This window comes from Cupressus sempervirens, chromosome 5 (assembly GCF_028749045.1).
Source record: "Cupressus sempervirens isolate cs-2001-9-10 chromosome 5, ASM2874904v1, whole genome shotgun sequence".
Taxonomy (NCBI): domain Eukaryota; kingdom Viridiplantae; phylum Streptophyta; class Pinopsida; order Cupressales; family Cupressaceae; genus Cupressus; species Cupressus sempervirens.
Window position 1 is genome coordinate 871,299,153 of NC_143122.1, and position 13,915 is coordinate 871,313,067.

Sequence of the window (13,915 nt, forward strand, 5' to 3'; positions counted from 1 at the left end):
GATTCAGAGATTGGATAGCGCATAGCAAGTTTTTTAGCATTATATTATCAGTTTCTAGCAGATCAACCCTGTCCAATAGTTCTTGTAGAACTAAAGTATCAAATGAACTTTTGCGGTGGTAGGTTCCGGGGAGAAGTGGTAGCAACTCAGAGACCTTCGAGTTGGAAGCAATCAAAGACAAACCACTACCAAGAGTCATAGAAGACATCAGAACCTGCCCAAAAAGTAGTTAGTCAGAACCATTGAATCCAAGCAGTAGGTTGGGACTGGTGGTGATTGGCCCGAACAACAGACCAAGGAACCACACAACTCACAAGCCACAATAGCAAGAGCCATGAACTGCGAAGAGGAACTCATGGAGAAAGGTCACTTTGAAAGAATGAACACCAAAGTGTAGGCGCAGAAGGGCATAAACTTGGAAGACGACCATAAGGAACAAGGTGCCCAAACCTCCCAAGGTGACCAAGGAAAGTCGGCAAAACAACAATCACATTGCACAAGCTGAAATGGAAACAAGCAAGGAGCATATGGGGTTATCAAACCACAATCGTCAAGTTGCAACGGAAGACAAAAACAATCAAGAGAAGACCATCCACAGCAGCAACATCAAATTTGTGACAACCAGTGACGATGCCCAGGAAAAGCCAAGAAAAACTTTCATGCAACAAAGCAATGCACAACAGTGGGTTGTGTGGGAGAGAGAAAACCAAAACCAGCAATGAGACCTTGCAAACAAGCACATAGATGTAGGAAACGACAATGTCTAACCATGCAAAATAAAATGGACGTAGGAAACAATGTAGCACGACCAAGAGAACACCCATGATTGAAAGCACAAACACACCCAACCACGCGAAAGAATAGACACAGGAAACAACGCAACACAACCAAGAGATCAACACTTGTGAACGTAAACAAGCACAAACACAACGACTAGGGGGACAGATCTACAGACAACCATGATCGAAATTACAGGCGAGGTCATGAGAATGGCAACGGGCGTTGTTCGTCGAGATTTATTGAGAAGTCATGGAAACTATCGTTCACCCACCTCTAGATGAGACCCATGGTACACTTTAATGACTTTTTTTTGATGAAACTATCCTTATATAAGTTTTCTTAATATTTATTGACATATTGTTATTAACTTGCTTAGGCTGCTAAGAGCTGATTTGCATCTCATACTATTGTTATGAAATGCCTTGTCAAGGTGCAAGGGGTATTGACCCAAATGGTTATTTCTAATTAGTGGATATATGGAAGGCTTCAAAGTCAAAGAGGGTCCAAAAGATCAAGGCCTTGGTCTTGCATTATGGTGATCTTGTGTGACATTTGTATTGGAATTTCACAAAGCCTATAATGGCTATGCTCCGCTTTGCTAATACAGATCAACCTTGTTTGGGGATGTCTATGATTGCATGGACACAATGGTAGAGAAAGTAAAACTTGCCATACAACCACTTGAGAAAGATCCCACAACATGTGAAACCTTATGCAATAAGGTGGAAACAACAATTCATCATCGTTGGGAAAAGATGACTACCCCATTGCACCAACATTAGGATCAAATCACACAACAATTTGACAAGAAAGTCATAACGTATTACACTTCCATAGGTACATGCACTTCTTCATGAATCTTCGATCACATCGACCAATACAAGTCATAGATAACTATCCACATCAGTATGTACATGTCATCACTTATCCTACAATCATCAATCGAATACATTACAAATCTGCCTTTACCGATCAACAATCTAACCAATTGTTCTTCAATGTCAGAGATCAGTATCCAATAATGTCTTTGTTTGAGCAGAAATCAATGCGTGGTTGCAACAACAACTAAAGAACATCATAAAGAGAAAACATCTCCAACCACAATGTTGGATTCCACTTTTGTAGAACACGCCAATCAAATCATTTTCTCTGTTCTTGCATTTCTAAGCCAATTGCCCATCATCACTAGTTAAATTGTAAGTTGCACCAAACTTGTCATGAACCTATGTGATTGCAAACATATTATTATGAGCATCTTTAGAAACTGCATGCACAAAAGCGCACCATAATTAACTGTATAACCTTGATTTACAATCTAGCACCATTGCACACACAATCTCTGCCTTTCTTACTCACACTTTTCAAACAAAAGATGATATTAATACATTACAATAATTAAGACATTTCCAGCGCCTTAATTTCAAATCTGGTATTCAAATTCCTTCCTTAGAAGCAAGCCAAACACATTTGAATTATTCTCCAACCTGCACCAACAATAGGATCAAATCGCACAACAATTTGACAAGAAAGTCATTGTTAGCATGAACGCCAATGATATTCCTTTGGGGGAGTATCCTAAGCATTGGAGAGCATGTGGCAGTATTGACATGTTGCATTCATGACACTTTTTTTCATTGATAACAACATAGTATGGTTACTGTGAAGACTGGCAAAGTAGCAAACAAAGATCGTGATAATATGGACAGAGTTTTGATGTTAAGGTGATGCACAGTTAAGGACATGTTCCACACTGTCTCCTGATGATGAGGTTAAATGCACGTAACATAAGTCGAAGAAATACAGAAGATATACGTGATTTACAAAGAACAGTGCAGAGACGATACCTAAGAAGCAGTTTCTGATGCTTGTATTGTATCTCCTAACAAAGATATAATCAAGGTATGCTAAGTTATACAGTGATAGAAGACAATCTAATGATGATGCCAGCGAGTGCACAAGTCTTGGAGTCACATGTGTGAGTAAGTTGTATAGACTGTGAGCCGACAATGTTATGTAAATTGTGAAATAATTAATTATCATAACGTAGTCCTATTATAATTAATTAGGAAAGCCTCAAGGCCGACTCAAGGAATTGTTTTGAGGACTTGGTAACTTGTTATGGTTGCTGATTATATTGTTCATATGGTTAAGGATTATTAAGGTTGATAATTGTCTTAATAGTTGTATAACTGATCCCCTCCCCCCTCTCAGTTATATTGGTGGACTGTATATTTGTTGGTTAACAATTTGTCCTCCTATTAGATTTTATAACCTGACTCTTTAATACCCAATGTTTGGAGAGAGAAAAGGATGTTTACCAACAAATGGGTCAGTGTATGTATTCTATCACTGCCCTCTGAATTATTAGGTACAGCTCCCTATGTTTTGCAATGATATGCAATGAATCTGTTTTTTTTATGAGATCAAAAGTTTTGACATTATAAGCTCTTAACCTAAGAGCAGTAAAGGATAACCAAACTGTTTGTAGGCACAAACAATTTAGGCAAGATAGATTTGAATAACCTATCACACTTGATGGAATGACTGTAGTAGATTATCTTGATATTTCTAACCCTTCTATTCTAAATGCAAATTTACCATCTAAATGCAGAAGAGGAATGAAGAAGATATGCACATGAGGTAAAATGGAATTGCTTTCACTATCAGCCTTGAATGAAATGGAATCCAACCAATTACTAATAGATTCATATACATTTATCTTTCATTTCCCAACAAAACCATCTAACATGTTATGAAACTAACAAGAGAAGAAACAAAACCACATTTGAAAAAAGTAAATGGAATCACTTTACTGTAGACATCAAAGTGAAATGGAATTCATCTGACTATTCACAGAATCATACATGATTGTCTTTCAACTCTTAATGCAAAACTACTCTATGCATGGGCCACAAAACATGACAAGCAAATAGGGTAAATGGAATTACAAACCAATCCACCATCAAGTTTGCCAACCATTGTATTATCAAAAGAAATTACATTTATAGTTTTCTATCATCCCTCAGTTTTGGTAGAGCAACAATCACAAAATAGAAAGAAAATATGACTAATAAATGAAAAATATCTAATACTCAACATGGTATAGACGCATGACATTATTTCCCAACGATGTCCTGATCCCATGGCACCTCTAAGAACACCTGAAAACTATTCATCTTCATGCAGCTTCAAAAAACCCTGTTAAACTCTTTGTTTTCCTTCATATTTTGTTGTTGGTGCCAAATCCATATAATTTGTATCTCAATGATCACAACGATTTTGAATTTTGGTCATCAATCTTAAACCAACGATCACAATTAAAACCCAGCCATTTCCCTTTATGACTTTCTTCACGGGTCCACCTAGGTACATGTGTGGAGTCGTCGTTATGTCGCTATAATTAACGTTCAGGCAACTTTCCATATCGACATAATGATGAGCATTGATCTCTTTTTGATCTGATGGTGACGATAAAAGATGTTAAGTCTCTGTTTTTCTCTGCAATGCGGCTCCACTTTCCAGCTATGCACACCATGGCAAATAGGTAGCACAATTTCATTGCTTGGAGAATCCGACATTGACCTTCTTTGATTCATGGCACTTCGTGACTAGGTTCTGACTGTGTCTCGTGGAATGTGATGGGCCCAGTAGGACACGTGTTGCTCTGTCACTATGTCTCCATGATTAACAATCGAGCAACTTTACATGACGACATAACGACAATCGTAGATCTTTCCTAAAATCGACTATCTTCATTGTGTTCTTTGATTACTACGTATGACTCAAAGAAGCTTCCACCTCAGATGGGTCCCGTGGACAGGTGTCAGCTTGTCGCTATCTCGTCATGACTATTCCTCGTGCAACTTTGGAAAGCAACATAGTGACAAGCGTAGATCTTCTTTTGATCTGACGGTTAGGAAGATACATCTCTAGGGTTAGTTATAATTCCATCTTAAAATACTATCCATTGATCTAGTCTTCATTTGACGATCTAGGCTTAATCTCTGAGCTATTTGACTTGTCAACTTTGCAATGTAGACAGTCGGATCAAATACGAGCCGTCAATTTAATTTCAAAGAAAGTCATACCACCTTTGACTTTCACCATTTCTAAGGATTTATTTGCTTCTCCTGCATTCGATCCAATTTCTTTGGCTTCCATGATGTTCTTGTGAACTGCATATCATCCTTTAGCCTCGGTTCTCATTTTCTTTGCTGTCATTTGCTCTGAATATGCCTGTGATCTCTCCATTCTACCTATATTATGCCTTCAATGGAACACTTGATCATAGAGTTAAGGTTTCTGAACAACTTCCGTCTCATCTAGGAAATGCATAAACTTACCCTCCCTTTCCTAATCACCTCATATGAACAAATGCATTATATTTCTTGAATGCCCCCTGTAAGTACACACAAAGGGATAGATGAGAGGAAAAGTTCCTTAAGGGTAATCTAGACACTGACACTTGACTTGACTCAAAAGCCTAGAGCAGAAAGATATGGACTGAAACTTAGGCAACAATATTGTAACAATTGGTATCAAAGCTTGGTCACAAGTTTGAATCCTACAAGCCACAGTGAGTGACACTAGGCTGGGGATTGTTGGCAGTGGGCCAATGTCCCTCGTAGGGTTCATGGCATGGCTTAACCGCCTCCTGTAGTTCTATAAGCTTATTGTTGTATTGGGCACTAATAGGTTGATCTTTTGGTGCAACGTCAACCCTAGCCTTTCTAATAGTCATAACGTATTACACTTCCAAAGGTATACGCACTTCTTCATGAATCTTTGATCAAATTCACCAATACAAGTCATACAGAACTTTCCACATCAGCATGTACATGTCATCACATATCCTACAATCATTGATCGAATACACTAAAAAATTTGCCTTTACCGATCAACAATCTAACCGATTGTTCTTCAATGTCAAACATTAGAATCCAATAACTTCTTTGTTCGAGCACCAATCAATGCATGGTTGCAACAACTGAAAAAATCATAAAGAGAAAACATCTCCAACCACAATGTTGGATTCCACTTTGGTAGAACACACCAATCAAATCATTTTCTTTGTTCTCTGCATTTCTAAGCCAGTTGCCCATCATCACAAGTTAAATTGTAAGTTGCACCAAACTTGTCATGAACCTATGTGATTGCAAAGATATTATAATGAGCATCTCTGGAAACTACATGCATAAAAGCACACCATAATTAACTGTATAACGTTCACTTCACCAATTCTATCAGGATTAAGTACATCAAAAACATAGACAACTAAGTACATATTAATTGTCATCAATGACAATCAAATTATAACGAGTAGATCATGACAGTAACATACTTCCTCATCTCATTGTAATGATCCCTTTCATTACCCTTGACCTATATATCATAAATAGTGTCTTACTGAGATAGGGAATCATTCACATTAGCTAAACATACTAATCAATACTAACCATTATTATTGATTTTCAATTAGGAAATGGAAAACAAGATTGTTGAGCTAGTAATCATAGCTTAACTTAATTTAAACGTCTAGGGATCTTTGGTATGAAATTCCATCGCTTTCCCCATTGTTAAGGTTATTCCTAAGAAGGTAGAATTACTATGCGAAGGTCACATGAAACAGACTACAAGCGGTATCCCTCAAGGCCTAACCCTAATATTGGGATGATTCATCATGTGCCCAAAATTATTCTACCTCTCCCTTCCACAAACTCCCAACCCTAAGATACCTTAGTAATGGGTAGGAGATGGGGTCTCATGTCTATACAAATATAATTTCAAGTTCTTTAGTACATTTACAGATTTGGAATTTTATGAAATATGTATATATATATTCATCTCTCTCTCTCTCTCTCTCTCACACACACACACACATATATTGCTAGGAATCTATTAATTAAGTTAGACATGTCAATTTCAATATTCATATTGAGTACCATATTTCAATTTATGCAAGGAATTCATACATAGCTGCATACTTACTCTAAAATTGTACTTGCCCCCAATGTGCTTTATTCACAAATTAGCTTGTTTTTTAATCCTTCTCAAATTTGGTTAGAATTTCTGTTTTACTTAGCCTTCTAATAATACTCTTTCTTTTACCACTACTTATAGTTTGTTTTTCCCCCTTCTATTATTTCTAACATATATTGCATATAATGTTTGTACTTTTCTCTATTTCCCATTTAATTACTTCTTCTACACAAGGATGTGACTTATGGTTTATTCATATAATTTGAATTAAACTTACTTGAAGCTTTACAATTTTCGTAATGTTTCCTTAATGTTTGATAGATGTTTTTGGATTTAATTTTTGAATGCCATTTTATGTGAGTATTATTTTTCCTGTGTTATCCACTCCCCATCAACTCTTCGTTTCGTTCTGTTCAATATTTCTAAATTCTAATGATGGCTTCTCTGATATTCAACTATCTTCTAATAGTTAATATCTCTATTATGTCGCTTGTATCCTCCTCATTATGGAAATGTATTACTCCTTTTCCATATCCTTTTCCATTAAATCTTTGTTCTTTATGATTTCATTTTACTTGCCCTCTCCTTATGCATTTTACTTGTTTTCAACGTTTATATACTCACAAGAATACACACCACCCGTACTGCATTTTAGGGGTCGCGACCTTATAAACCACCGACATACATTATTACTTGTTTTATTAGTTGATTTTTATTCTATTAAATTTTTTTAGGAGTTTACTAATTAACTTTTAATTATTAAATAATTAATATTTAGTTATTAATTTATTTATTTATACTTATAACATGTAGTTATTCATTTATACTTGGTTATTTCAATTATTCAATATTAATGAATATTATTTATTAACTACTTGATTGTTGTATGATTATGATTCTTATTAGTAATTATTATTAGTGATTATTTAATGATCAATTGGCATTCTATTTGTATTCAATTACTTAATTATTTCAATTAGGGATATTTGACTATTGCGATTTAATATTGAATTCCATTATCAGAGGAGATATTATAGTCCTGCCCTCCCAAAATTTCTTGTCCTCAACCAATCCGATATTTCCTCTTTATTTGATATTGATGTTTAGTAAATTAACTTGAGACAAGTTTTCTCTTATTTCCCAAAGATGATTTTAGGCCCTCTATTCATATAAAACATGAAAACATGTGCATGAATATGTGAAGACACAAAGTATAAACATTGAAGATATGAAGCATACACCTTGATGCATGAATACACAAAGCATAGACATTGATGCATGAATACACAAAGCATACACATACAAACATCTCACTTGAGTTTAATTATTACTAAATTAAATGTCATTTGATAAGCTTAGATCGGTTAGACAATGATTTGTTCAAGTTTAAAAGAATGCATTTGATTTACATGGATAAGAAGGCTATCCCTATGTTCATTAATCAAGGCTTATGCAGTCTCCATTATTATTTCCAAGTTTTAAGGTGACAACTTTTTATAGAAATTATTGTTATTATTTTTGTTTAATAGACTCACCCAAGTCCTTTAATTATCCAAACACATTATTATAATTATTTCATTTGAATAGATAGATTGATTAATTCTCCTTTTCCCTATTGGATGGCAAGATCATAGCTCTGATACCAATTGTAATGATCCCTTTTATTACCACTGACCTATATATCATAAATAGGGTCAATTAGGGTTATTGATACAGAATTATTCACATGAGCTAAACATACTAATCCTTATTAACCGTCATTATTCATTTTCAATTAGGAAATGTAAAACAAGAGCATTGAAGTAATAATCATAACTTAATTTAGTTTAAACATCTAAGGATCTTTGTTATGAAATTCCATCACTTTTCCCATTGCTAAGGTTATTCCTAAGATGGTAGAACTGTTGTGCGAAAGTTGCGTGAAATAGACTACAAGCGACATCCCTCTAGGCCTAACCCTACTATTATGATAATCTATCATGTGACCGAAATTACTCTGCCTCTCCCTTCCACAAACTTCCTAACCTAAGATAAGATAACTTAGTAATGGGAAGGAGATGGGATCTCATGTCTATACAAATATAAGTTTAATTTCTTTAGTATATTTACAAACTTAGAATTTTATGAAATATATATGTGTGTGTGTGCGTATTCTTTACACTCACACACATATGTTTTAGTAGGAATCTATTAATTAAGTTAAACATGTTAATTTCAAGATTTATATTGAATAACATATATATTTCAATTTATGTAGGGAGTTCCTACGTACCTCCATACTCTAAAATAGTACTTCCCTCCAATGTGCTTTATTTGCAAATTAGCTTGTTTTGAATCCCTCTCAAATTTGTTTGGAATTTGGTTAGAATTTGTTTTATTCATTTTCCTTAGAAATTATTTCAATTCCCAATCTAAATGCAAGAAATACCACTTTCCTCCTTTCTCAATCTTTTTCTCCCTCTTATTTTATTTTTCTCCCTTTAAATTTGGCTTTTTACTTAGCCTTCTAATAATACTCATTCTTTAACCATTACTTATAGTTTGTTTTTCCCCTTCTATTATTAATAACATTTGTTGCACATGATGTCCGTACTTTTATCTATTTCCCATTTAGTTACTCCTATGTAAGGATGAGACTTATGGATTATTAATATGATTTGAATTAAACTTACTCAAGGCTTTACAATTTTCATAATGTCTTTGTTTATGTTTGATAGCTGTTTTGGATTTAATTTTTAAATGACATTCTATGTAAATGTATTTTTAATTTTTCCTATGCTATCTGCTCCTCATCAACTCTCCTTTTTGTTTCTTCCATATTTCTAATGATGGCTTCTGCGATATTCAACTATCTTCTAACAGTTAATATCTCTATTATGCTGCTTGTATCCTTATTATGGAAATATATTACTCCTTTTCCGTATCCTTTCCATTAAATCTGCATTCTTTGTGATTTCATTTTACTCGCCCTCTCCTTATGCATTTTATTTGTTTTCAATGTTTACATACTTGCACGAATACACATCACCCGTACCCCTCGCAACCTTACAACCGCTGACATACTTTATTACTTGTTTTATTAGTTGATGTTTATTTTATTATTTTTGTTTAGAAAAGTTTTTTATTTAACCTTTAGTTATTAATTAATAGATATTTAGTTATTAATTTATTTATTTATACTTATAACATCTAGTTATTCATTTCTACTTGGTTATTTTAATTATTCGATATTAATTAGTATTATTTATTAACTACTTGATTGTTTTATGGTTATGATTATTATTAGTAATTATTATTATTAGCAATTATATAATTGATCAATTAGCCATTCTAATTTTATTAAATTAACTTAATTATATCAATTATGGATATTTGACTATTCTGATTTAATATCGAATTCCATTACTAGAGGGGATATTACACATCAACATTAGTTATGCCAACACATCTATGTTAGTTACTACTACTTGTTGGTTGAAGGTGTGACCCATCAAGCCATCACCCCACCTATTCTCACTTCCTTTGTCCTCCAGATCCAAACTTAGGCAATGGCACCAAAAGGTTAGCTGCCTAACTCTAAATGTATTGTTTGATAAATGTAACAATGATCATTCAATCAGTGGTGAATAAAGATAAATCATAGATGACATAACATGCATATCCAATGATACCACATAATCACACAATGCAGTAGATGGCAGAATGATATACGTTTCATAACACGGTATTCTCCTACATCAACAACAATATGGATTGTTCTGACCTTCCTACAAATAGTGCTCGACACTTGGTTAAGTCTACCAACCGTTGGCAACTATCACCGTTTCAGAATAAGTGTTTTACTATATTACCTAATTAGCTAACAAAAGTATTATTTCAATTACTAATGGCATAATTGTCATCTATATTGTTGTTTACCAACCATCGCTACCAAGTTAAAATAGACATGACTACTATGTTCTTGGTGGTGATTTTGATGGCAGGTGATTCCAAGGTTAAAGCTAAGCTAGTATGTCAAAAGCTTTTCAAAGAATCCTTACCGGGTGAGTTGGAACTAATGTTAGACAACATGAACAAAGAATTGAAGATCTCATATCTGCAAGACTAGTTTGTGATCAATCACCAAGGTAGAGATGTCCCTAAAATGCATGTGCTCATTGTTTGGGATTCGGAGGCTTTTGTGAGCAAAAAGCCCACTATTAGAAGGAATGCCATCTTCCCAAAGAATCTGTTTGGTTTGATGTTGAATAAGGGTGGCAACTTGATAAAACAATACAAACACACTGAAGGCTTGGAAAGAGAGGATGAAGAGGATGACTTTGGGGTGGATATCAAAGAGGATATTTTGGATGCAATCATAGTTGAACAACTTGGGACTAGCCATGGAACCGATGATTTGTCAATGGGAAGTGGGAGAGCCAAGCAAGTGGTCCAAACCTTGCCTATGGATAAGGGGAAGATGCCTGCAACTAAGCCCACTGTTAGAAGGAATGCCATCTTCCCAAAGAATCTGTTTGGTTTGATGTTGAATAAGGGTGGCAACTTGATAAAACAATACAAACATACTGAAGGCTTGGAAAGAGAGGATGAAGAGGATGACTTTGGGGTGGATATCAAAGAGGATATTTTGGATGCAATCATAGTTGAACAACTTGGGACTAGCCATGGAACCGGTGATTTGTCAATGGGAAGTGGGAGAGCCAAGCAAGTGGTCCAAACCTTGCCTATGGATAAGGGGAAGATGCCTGCAACTAAATAGTATCTTATTGGTTTTGTTGTTTCTATTAGTTGAATTAGTTTGTTTGTGGCTTGAATGTCAACTGGTTCTCTTTGAGAACACCATTTTTCTCTCATGTGTTGCTCATTTTAGTTAAGCTAATTTTGGGCTTTGGAATATTGTATGAGAAAGGATGTAAGCTTTTTATATATAATACTATGTGAGCTGCCCCACATGCAACCATTTATTTACCAAAAAGAAAAAGAAAAACTTCAAAACTACTAAAAAATATTAACTATAACCTATAGAGATTCACTTGTCCCCCATCAAAGTGCCATCTATAATAGTGCATAATAGTTACAATTTTAAAATTAGTGTATAATAATAATTATATACTTGTTTGCATCTGAATCCATGGGGTAGGGCATGCAGAGAACTTGGGTCATATGGAAGCTAGGAGTTAGAGCAGATTCATCAAGGAGCTTGAGTCAAAAGCCCCCTGCGATTTAGGATGACTGAGGCCCTTAGAATTTGGTCGATGACTGTCATTGCTCCTCTTGCTCCTTGATGAGAATAAGCTTGAAATGGACAAGCAAGATGGAACAAACAGGAAAACAAATATATATGGAGAAACCACCAGCCTAATTGTCAATTAAATATTCATGCTACTGTGAATTTTCATTATATTGTCAAATCAATAAACGTTTATGCTATAGATCAGTTAAAATTAAGTTCTTTAAGAGTACATTGAAAACTTATTTTCTAGACAAGAAATATCTAACCTTGAAGTGAAGCAAAATCTATTTATGTGGTGCAGCTGATGTGTACCATGTTCTAATTGGCATTTCAACCAGAAACTAACTATTTGTTAGGATGACAATTTAAAAGAAAATCTAGTATGGGAACAGTTATATAGTTTACTCAAATTATCTTATGTCTAAAGCTCATTACATTAGTCAAATATGATCATTTAGTCCACAAACACTCTCAATATGACCCAAACACACTACACAAAAAAATAATGCAGCCAGTCTGTGGCATGCTCTAAATAGCAGTCTTGAACAAAAACTAACTCTAATTGAAGCCAATTTATAAGAGGATCTGGTATCACAATAGTTATATAATTTACTCAATCTTATGTCCAAAGCTAAGTACATTAGTCCAAAACAATCATTGAGTTTGGAATCACACCCAATATGACCCAAACACACTTCAGAAAAATAGACATTCATACCTGGAGTTTGGTTGTCAAATGCGTACATCAACATCAAATGTTGTATGGTCCAGTGGCCAATGTTTTCCCCATGCTACTTGAGTTCAAGATTCCAATGGCCACCCAATGAACTCAGTAAGTACTTTCAAAGTTTGATGAAAAATTAGCAAAGGGCCAAAATATTTTAAACAAAACAGTAAAATTCAAAATGCTGACTATAGATTTTCTTGAAAGATTTACGTACTTATTACTTTATTAATAATCTTCTGCACTAATCCACTATCCAAAATGAAGCCAGAAGCCCAAGATTTCAATCAGAAAAATAAAAGATTTGAAATTGTAATAAAAACAGACAAATAAAAGAATGTAAAAAAAACAGACAAGCAATGAGTAACATCTGGAAATAAAAAAGGACCAAAACCAATCCTTGTATCTGAAAGAAAAGCACAGGAAAAAATGGAGACGTCCAAAATATTAGACTTACATGTTCATGATTAGTGATTGATTCTTGGCCTTGAGTGACTATTTCTTGGTTAACAGGATGAAGAAGTCTATGTAGTAGTTGCATACAATTCAAACTTGAATTTTCATCTAGGAATTCATCAGGAGGAGCACCCATCAGCCTCTGATCTGATTGAAGTGATCTCACTATAGTTGCTAAATGGTTCAATTGAAGTGATTTCATGTGTTTGTTGGACATATATGAACTTGAGTCATAGGCAGTGTCCTACAGAGAAACATGCACAAACTATCAAAATGCTACACCACAGACACCAGTGTACATCAATTAATTATTAAGATTGTTGCATGTGAGAAATATGAAAACTTCCTGCAAAGAAATACACCCAAATTTTAGAGACTAATAAGTATAGCATTGCAGAGTAACTTCATAGCTACCATCTTACACACGACAAATGTTCAGAGTTTGTTGCATGTACAGAATATGAACCATAGAATGATACTTGAACATTTGAAGTCTGGTTTATGACACTTCATTCGATATTTTAATAAAATGAGATCCTAAAAAGATATATGTAGGATTACTTTGCAAAAATGATAAAAGCAAGAGATGGGCAGCACATAATATTTAAAAGAATCTAAAACTGATTACTTTCGGTTTAAAAATTGTTGTACCACCGTGAAATTTTTAATATAGTGTCAAATTATGAGACAAAAGATCACAATGTAGAGATCAATGCAAGTGTTTCGAGCTTATTTGTCAATGC

The 13,915-nt window shown here is 34.4% G+C and overlaps 1 protein-coding gene across 4 annotated transcripts in view; it reads right to left on the minus strand.

The window, feature by feature from the left end:
• The window catches only part of LOC149558698 (putative F-box protein At5g39460), a 208,028-nt gene that overhangs the window by 103,853 nt on the left and 90,260 nt on the right, over positions 1 to 13,915 (minus strand). For all 4 annotated transcript variants that reach the window (XM_089832799.1, XM_089832797.1, XM_089832798.1 and 1 more), the window contains exons 4-5: positions 13,174 to 13,416; positions 12,711 to 12,783 (exon numbers count right to left, since the gene is read on the minus strand). In XM_089832799.1, the coding sequence (XP_089688925.1) occupies positions 12,711 to 12,783; positions 13,174 to 13,416 (316 nt within the window). The remainder of the gene's footprint in view (positions 1 to 12,710; positions 12,784 to 13,173; positions 13,417 to 13,915) is intronic.